This window comes from Sinohyriopsis cumingii, chromosome 11, assembly GCF_028554795.1.
Source record: "Sinohyriopsis cumingii isolate HCF-2022 chromosome 11, ASM2855479v2, whole genome shotgun sequence".
Lineage (NCBI taxonomy): Eukaryota > Metazoa > Mollusca > Bivalvia > Unionida > Unionidae > Sinohyriopsis > Sinohyriopsis cumingii.
In genome coordinates this window covers 9,110,584-9,120,087 of record NC_142971.1, presented here as the reverse complement: position 1 = coordinate 9,120,087, position 9,504 = coordinate 9,110,584, and the positions used below count along the sequence as shown (strand labels likewise).

General features: G+C 35.4%; 1 protein-coding gene across 1 annotated transcript; it reads left to right on the top strand.

Annotated features, from left to right (window-relative positions):
• The first annotated feature begins 351 nt into the window (after window positions 1-351).
• LOC149787591 (uncharacterized) lies at window positions 352-4,968 on the top strand. Its single transcript, XM_089975608.1, has 3 exons — window positions 352-641; window positions 3,234-3,295; window positions 3,963-4,968. Exons 1-3 carry the CDS (start codon window positions 392-394, stop codon window positions 4,749-4,751), a joined length of 1,101 nt encoding a protein of 366 aa, XP_089831734.1. The 5' UTR covers window positions 352-391; the 3' UTR covers window positions 4,752-4,968.
• Window positions 4,969-9,504: the final 4,536 nt, after the last annotated feature.

Here is a 9,504-nt window from a genome sequence, read left to right as displayed (position 1 = left end):
CACGAATCTGTTCAAAATAGTGTATGATATCAAATATACAAAGTTTCTATGTCAAATGTTTATTTAGATCATTTGTATAACAACGGGAACGGTAAATGTGACGTTAAGTATTGTAACCTTTTGATATTTGTCTTTACAACCAACTTGAACTTACCTAAGATTAATAACTAGTATCCAGGCCGCTATTAAATCGACAAACGTGTAAAGATTATCCGTGTTGTTCGCATACAATAACAAAGAACAATGACCTACAAAATAGATGCCAATGGGGAATCACCACGTTTTTTAAAATTTTATTTTAATTTTACCTGTGTAATTTGCCTTTTAGTTCCAAATAACCGTGATGTAATTACCTGCTTGTCCTCGCCGTCCATGGTTGTATCTACCAGCAATGGCTGAAAGTGTAATGCAAACGTTGGGTAATCGTCTAAATGACAAGAACAGAGCTATTCTCATTGACAGCTTGAGAGAAAGGGGACTTTTCTCAGATAAGCCACACACCAATGTTACAGTTACCAATGAAGAATTAGTTGGAATCCTCTTTAAGACTGGGAAGGATGAGGTACGGAAAATCCTATCGAACATCGATGAACTTCAAGATCTTGTGCTGCTACTAGAGTTTGATCCATCAGAGAGAAAAGGTTGGGGTATTTTTTTTATTGTTGTTGTTGTTTTGTAAATCTGTGCATAAAGGTATTCCATGTATTGATTAATAAATTGGCCGTGCACACAAAGCACTGAGCCTGACTGTGTCAAGGTTATTCGGTCTGTTCCTGGTTTAGTTACCGACTGCGAGCAATCACGTTGTGTAACTTAATGTAAAGGTATACCCTAAAGAATTTTAAAAAATGTATCAACATTTTATTATTATTATTATTATTATTATTATTATTATTATTATTCAACATTTTTATTGGATAAGGCTGATCTTGGATTCATTTATGCCTCATTTATGTCAAAATATATGTAAAACATTCCATGTAACATATCTATGTTAACTTCGCGCTTACCTGGTCTCAAAATATGTTTTGAGGACGTGTTTAAATAAATTTTAGAAAATAAACCTACATTTAAAAGCCGTTGCCTTTTCAAATTTCCAGAAGTCCATCACTTTAATATTTTCTGTAAAATAGGAAGAAAGGTAACTAGGTTCTAGTTTACGGGGTCACATGCAACGAGAAGGCCTTACTGAACAAATCATCCGAGTTTCGCTAAGTATATAAACAATCCATGTTGAGCTATTGCTGTGTTACAATATGTGTCAATTATTAGCAATATATTTCTTGATCGATTGTTATTAGTAATATATTTCTTGATCGATTGTTATTAGTAATATATTTCTTGATCGATTGTTATTAGTAATATATTTCTTGATCGATTGTTCTACTGTTCCTCATCAGCTTTGGCGTCTGTTACTGTTCTGTATATGAAGCCTACTTTTGACTGTCGGGGTTGGCTTACAAATCCTAATTAATTTTCAAATGTGTATGTATGTATGATAAATATATCGATCACGTTTTCTGTTCGTCTTTCACTCTGTCCGTCCTGATGTCCGTCCGTCAAGAACTAGTTTTCCGAAACTTTAGTTGAATTTCGACTGAAAATTGTTCGCAGCTTGATGTTCACTATACTTTAAAATAAATAAATTCAATTTTTTTTAGCTTTTTAATTATAATTTAGAGGAACTGTAATCAGCTTCCGATTCTTTTCTGGCAACATATATTCACCAAGGATTCTTGAATTTCAACCAAATTTGCCTTGCTGACAACATGAACAAATTTCAGTTCCAACAGTAAAAGACATAATTTACATTTTTACTACAATGATTCATTTATTTTTAGACAGAACATACGGTATGTACTCTTTTATAAGACACATCCAACTGCAAACTGCACAGACCCAGATCTGTCGTCGCATATCGCGCCATCCGATCTGACTCTGTGTAGTTTGGAGTAATTAGTAGACCAACAGCATAGACCCTGATCTGCAGGTGCATTATACTACGGCAGAACAATAATGTTTTTTGTAGTTTGACTCGACTTATAAGCAAGTACATATTGAAACCAAAAAAATCAATAACACTTTGTTACGGTTTCTGAAAATAGTTGCAAATATGACTGACGATGTTATGACTGACTATGTTAATGCAAGTGGCCCTTTCTGAACAGGTAGAAAGAAAAACGCTTGTTTGCTCTATAACCCTAGGCAAAAGTCAAAAGGCTGAACTAAATAACTATTTACTATTTAAATTTTAATGTTGTTTGATGAGTGACGCACTTCACTTGTTATCAAATATCGCAGAAAAATCAGAGAAAAATATTAATTACATTCTTAGGTACTGCAATAGGATGTAATAGATACTCGTTTTCCTACTCTTGTTTCAGCGCCATAGCGTTACACTGGATTACTGGATTTCCAGCAGTTCTTAACGTTTAAAGGAAAAGTAGTCTCTGAGTGACTCTCCTTCTAATTAGCCTTTCTACAGCACGAGTTGGATTGCTTGTGCTCTTAGACTCGGCATAATTTACCTATTGTTGTCCGATTTCAACCGAAGTTAATGTGCAGCTCTTCGATTTGAAAATCTTTGAGAAGGTTTAGTTGCAGATACTTCTAATGTGGTTATTTGTAAAGTTACAATATTATTAATTAGTAAGGTTACAATATCATTAATTAGCAAGATTATAGCTTTTTCATAGTTGGAATTATGCCACATGCATATTCTTGATCCTACTGAATGTAATGTGAAGCTTTAAATTGATGAACTCTGCCTGACAGCATTTGGCAATTTACCAATTCAATTCAATTCAATACAATAATTTCACAAATTTCTTATCATAAGCATTACATATTACAAATATTTTACAAATATTACAAATTATGCGTGGTTGTCAAATGTTATAAGTGCTAATTTAAACAGAAACTCAAGACGGTAATGGTCAAAGGCTGAAAAGGAGAGGATGGACAAATATACACAATCTTTGTAATTAAGTATTTCAAAAATAATAATCTATCTCTTGTTTTAAATGCTTCATAAACAAATTTAGTTAGAAACCAGATGAATCCCAATAAAACCCTTTGTTGTATCATCTGTTTCATATTTATTCTTCTTTTCGCAATAATATCTGTATTTTCGAATAATTGTCGGATGGGAGTAGTACAATGAACACATTCTCATTGAATTGTCATTATTAGTAGAAAGGCATATTATTTTTAATCGTTTCTTTTTCTTTCAGTGGGTTTACAAATTCCATCATTTGCATCAGAACATCTGAAGGGAGCCTCTGAGAACTGCAAGGTATTTGGAGCATTATTGCCATTTATCATCAGAAGTCTTGACGAACTCAAACCAGGAAAACATCTTCATTTAAGTTGTACTCCCTTACACCAGAACTTGTATAGATACATTTGCTAAAATTGTAAGACGAGTCTATATTTCTAGATGCATTTTTTTACACTGGAGAATAAGTTTAGCAAACGTATTCAGTAGAAAGACTAGTTTGGAAGCGTTTATAATTCGCGTCCCGTCTCTAGCGCATCCATTTGTGAATATTATTCGTTCTTTCCTTTTTTTCATCTCAGGTTGCAGCTCTATCTCACCTTTAGTCATATTTTAGCAAGCCAAATTACAATACTGTTTCTGCTCGTACTTAGGTAATTATATATTTCACAGATTTACATGAAAAATGGACCCGTCATTAATGGAATATCTACTCTACGACTCGTTTCCCGTATACACTATAAATAACATTCATGATAAAATCTTAATAAAGGTATTAATAATCATGTAGTGTAATTACACTCTAAAACACAACATGATAATGACGCTTTTAAACTGCTCCCTCGAAATATTACTCATTCAAGCACACTAATACTTTCATACGATATAAAAAAGCAACTTAACACCCAAGTACGTCTACGTAAGTTAACAAATGTAAACATATTTTTATTTATATGATTTTCAGGTTAGCAAAGGAGGCACAGAATTGAAGGGAATACAATTAAAAGTGTTGGAGGACATTTTAGCAGAACAACAGAGACAAGGGGCTATGTTGAGGCAAATGAATAAAGACGTTGTCCAGCACAAGCAAGAACTGTGCAGGTGTAATGAGCAGTTACAACAAAATCAGAAAGATCACAATGAAGCGATGGGTAGGCTTATTGAACAGTCTGAGCAAACAAAGAGTGAACTGCATAGACTTGTTGGCCAGTTGGAGGAAGACTTGACAAGACGAGAAACAATTATAAAAGAATTAAACGAGAGATATGAAATATTAGCATTGAAGTTGGAGAAGTCTGAGACAAATGAATGCCAGGAATTTTCAGACGTGGATGAAGATCCTAACAAATGGAAAGATTCATTTCAAGAGTTGGAGTCAAAATACGACAAGCTGAGAAAGGAACACGATGCTACCATGGAATATGACAAACTAAACATTGGGAAACTGCAATTGAGACTACGGAAACTTGAAAGCAAATTAAAGGAAGGTGAATCTAGAGAAAGGGATCTTGTGGATGATAATGCAAAGCTTGAGAAGAGGGTGGCTAACTTAAATCAACGGCTGGAGCAGACAAATAAAGAACTGCAGAAGGTAACAGAATGGAAGCGCCGACATGGCAACTTCTTGGCCATGGGGAAGAAGGCCAAAAGTGATCTCGGCCATACTGTGAATATTTACAATACTATGGAAGTCAAAGACAATCACCTAGGAAAAGCAACATCACGCAATGTCTTTTGCAAAGTAATGAAATAAGAATACATACATACATACATACATACATACATACATACATACATACATACATACATACGTGGAATCAATGTTATTTTGTTTTATATGAGAATTAAGGAATAGACAACATTGTAACACCAACTGAATTCACGTTTTCATTTGTTTGTTTGTATAATATTTGTTTCTTTCGTGGATATTGTTACAACTTTATCTTTTGTGACATAAAGACATAAAATCGCCCGAGTTTCCTTTAATGATTTACTATTATATAAGTTTGCCTGTTTATGTGATAATGTTATTGCAATGCGCCAATCCTGCGCGATACTTTGACTATCGTGTGTTCTTAGATGCCATTGTCCTCAGGGGTTTTGGGGGTTTTATTTTTGCCTGTTTATAGATAAACTGTGCTGAAATGATTAACTATTAAATAGAGGGCAGGAAAGAAAAACAAACACGTACGAACATCCTAATTTTGACACAAATTCATCAAAGTGATGCTTTAGTTTAGCCTTTGCAGGTTTGTACAAATGATTCTGATCGATGCTGATTTCATTTGTGCCATGCATTGAAAGTACGCTGTGCGCCATCGTCCTAACAGTGTCGTATTCATTTCAACCAGATAGGAATTTCGCGCTCTTTCAATAAAGATGTATCAACTAACTAAAAACAAAATCTGTCTAGTCTTTGCTCAACTTATTCAAAATGAACTAATCATTCATGTTAAAGATACTTTAAAACCAAACATTACAAGATTTTCGACGGTATTCAACAAATGGTGTATATATTCTAGAGCTATTATTTCCCATGTAGCGTCGTTGTGATATGGAGAACAAACAATGGGAAAATGAAGATTGTGAAATTAAAGCATAATGCCAGTGGGGCAGCGATGGAGGTGATCAATTGAAATACTTAAGTGTGTAGGTTTTACACCCTTTGTGTCATTTAAATAGGTTAATTTTGTGGGCTACATATTAGATATCCATTTGGTAAGGTTCATTGTCAAATGTTCAAAATGAAAAATCGATACGTGAGTGTCACAGCGCAAGTATAGATTTCAAATAGAGGATAACGTGTCTCTTGGATTCTGACAATTAGTAATCTAGATCAACAACAACAATCATTGTATGAATGATGTTGTCGCAGTGTTATGCACTGAAGCTTTGTTGTTGTTGTTGTTGTTGTTGTTCTTAAGTGACACAAGTGTTTCTGATCTGATAAAGTTGCACCATTAAATGGGGCTTAGGCTGGGTCTGCAACTTTCAATGAGACCAAGTGGTCTAGGCAATCCCGCGACATTCCCAAACAAAGCTGCATATATCGTTCTAGATAAAATGTGCATCTTCATTTCAACATGATCGAACTGTTTAAAAGCTCTGGCAATTGCTGAATTTTGCCTAATTGATAAATATGCCTATAATGTATGTCGACGCACTCATTTGCAGAAACACCTTACATTATAGTCGTCGGAAATGTGTTACATCGCATCTAAATTCCCCCAATAATCTACTTGGACCACCTTGTGTATTTTTACGTTTGGATTGACCACCTTGTGTATTTTGACGTTTGGATTAACCAAGAATTTCGCAACTCGAAACTTCTCTGTTAATACATTCGAGATATATCGGTACGATTTACCTCGATGTTCATGAAAAGTGGTTCACCGCTATCAAAATGGCATTTAACCCGTATGTGGCCCATAAAATGTCGTTTAACCGCTGCCTAAAATCTTCGCTAGCACCCGGCCTAAATTGGCATGTGAATTTCATAAACCGGTAACCAGTAAAATACGGTCTCCCGATTCTAGAGGAGTGGGTAGCGGGAAGAAAATTAATCAGGGAACCAGACTAATGGGCGCGGTGTATCATGGGAAAATGAACAGTTATTCCGTACTTTAATTCGTCATCGTAACATCGCTCGTCCATTTCCGTGAAGTCGCGAAATAACATAGGAAGTATTTGTAGGAATACACATCAGTTTGAGGGGTTCGGTGATTCGCATCTAAATCGAGTGCACCACATATGTTACGAGAGAAAAGACTGAAAATGTTCAGATTGTGACTCTAATTCCTTCCTCTGCAGAACTGTGCCATATGGACTCAGTTCACAAGTAATTTTCCTATATAGTCTATACATTTGTTTATCAGTACTGAACTTTTCCGCTGTGTGCTAATTGATACAAATCAATTTAAAATAACTTGAAAGATGACTTCACGGTGAAGTTCTTGTCATCGGTTCACCGGCATTTCTTTGAGAGGCTGGACTGTAAACAAAACAATGTGTAATGGAACACAGATTTCACTTCCAGTTCATCACCAAAGCCTTATTACTCACTGTGCACTATCGCCGAAACACACAGATAACCACACCATAAGCTCATAGTCTAAAGAGTAAATAATATCTTTACATCCATGTCAAGAATGCCTAAATCTAACTCTTGTATTACCACCAAAAGGAGACAGGAAATGAATGCATTCGTGGGTACTGAACCGGAACTAATAATGATCTGATTCCACTTCACGAACGATAAGCTCCGCTCAGTTTTTTACTGTTGCTCTAGTCCGAGTTTCTTCTGACCCGTGACACCCCATTTTTGACATTTGGACATCTATGTTGGGGTGTAGGGTCCGAGTCAATTCCCTATCGAAAAGTTGGAATTCGCCAACACCATCTGGTGTCGGCATGGAGCATTCGCTTGCTAGCCGGCCCAGCAAACTTGAACGACCTTTCATCAAAATATACCTGCATACCCGGAATGCAAAAGACGAAATCCAGGTCAAATTCAGTAACGATGTACTTTCGTCTCGTCTGTCAGCGGATTAAAGACATAAAGAATGCTATACTCGCAATTTCTGAGAAAATAAGTCATATTCCTATCGATTTCATGCAGGTATATCTCGATGAAAGGTCGTTAAAGTTTGCTAGGCCGGCTGGTAAGCGGCTACACTATGCTGACACAAAAAGGTGTCGGCGAATTCCAACTTTTCGAAAGGGAATGGACTCTGACCCTACACCCCAACATAAATGTCCAAATATCAAAAATGGGGTGACAAGGGTCAGAGGAAACTCGGACTACTGTTGCTCCGACTCACAAGCTATCGTCAAAATGCCAGATCCAGTAGCATCAACACCAGATGTTCACTGGAAAACACTCCCGACAATGTCTGAAACTTTCCAATCTGATTGCAAATAACCTTTCAGATCATCTATTTAACAATTATTGAAATACACACAATGACATATTCATGAAATTATGGATTTCGCTAAATACGGTTAGAAGTTGCAGCACGTTGTTGGGGATCTATAAGAAAGAACGATCATCCTCACAGACTTCATGTACCTTTCGATATGTATTCGCACCCGTTAAAGCTATATCAGACATGTAAAATAGTCATATGAGAATATAAAACCAAGTATTTTTCTGATGCATTTGTTATCAATCAAGAACCTAATTATGCTTAAGAAAACATGAAAGCTATTATTTTTATAAAAAAAAAAAACTTATTTAATGTAGCCTAAGTAATTGAAGGGAGTGATAAGCAAAAACACATTTTTAACTTTGTTCCCTAATTAGTGTGACTCGTTTTATCTTACTTTATTGATGTCATAAGATTTTACAGGTGTTATAAAATCAGTGATTTGTAAGAGATAAGCTTTATTTGAAGTCATCGTGACAAAAATTGAATAATTGGTACGACATATAATGCAGGTATTTATGGTGTCAGGCCTAATAAAGATAAATAAATTATTCAAGTTACACATCTTTGTAAAGTTAAAGTATTTAAGTGTTCAAAATAAAAATATTATTCAAAACAATTATGTTTGAACTTTTGAAAGAAGTGATGAAAATATCCAATTTTGAAAACATATATTAACTAAAAATTAAAGTTGTCAACACGCGCAGCTTTCATCGTGACATCACAGCGCGCGACATCCATTCCCGGACAACACCTTCAGGTTGACCTCGTACAAAAATGTTAACGTACTTTAACATTTAAGTTTTCCGTATGTATTTCTCAGTGCGTGTAAATAATGACCTTTGAAAGGAATATGTTTATATGTGATCTGATAATATGCACCCAAGCCTGTACTGATACCGACTGACGGTTTAGTGTCTGATCTCCCCTATTGCATAAAATGTGCAATCACATGCAGACACTCTTATCCTCACACATGGGTGTACATTTGAGACACTTGGCTTTATTTATGGCGTTCTTGAATTACGGTTGACTGAATGGTACAGATCAGTTTCAGTACGGGTTTGGAGAATGGTTTGTCGGACTAGGATATATGAGGATCCATGTAAAGTAAATAATTGCCACCTAAACGTATGTAAAATTACATTCTAAAAGACGACACCCATAGTCAGTGCAGAACGCCTACATGACTTGCTCTATAGTTGTTGAGAGACCATCAGAAAAGAAAACCAACTTTTGGCCAACTTGACACCAGTTACAAGTAAAGGCTCACTTTTTAAAATGTTAATAAAATCAACACTAAAGAGGTATGATGCAGGATTCCAATATTCCAAATTAATTTATTGGTTTTAAATTGCAAAACAAACAATCCAAGGTATTGAAAATATGTAATAAAAACAGAACAATAAAAACTGGTATATGATAAACAATTCGAATATGAAAATACAATTAACATAAAATTGAGACCGTTCCGGTGGCCTAAGTGGTTAGAGCGTCCTCCTCGGTTGCAGGAGGTCGCGGGTTCGAACCCCTGAAGAGTACTACCAAAGACATTTAAAAATTCAAGAGGCTATTGTTAGG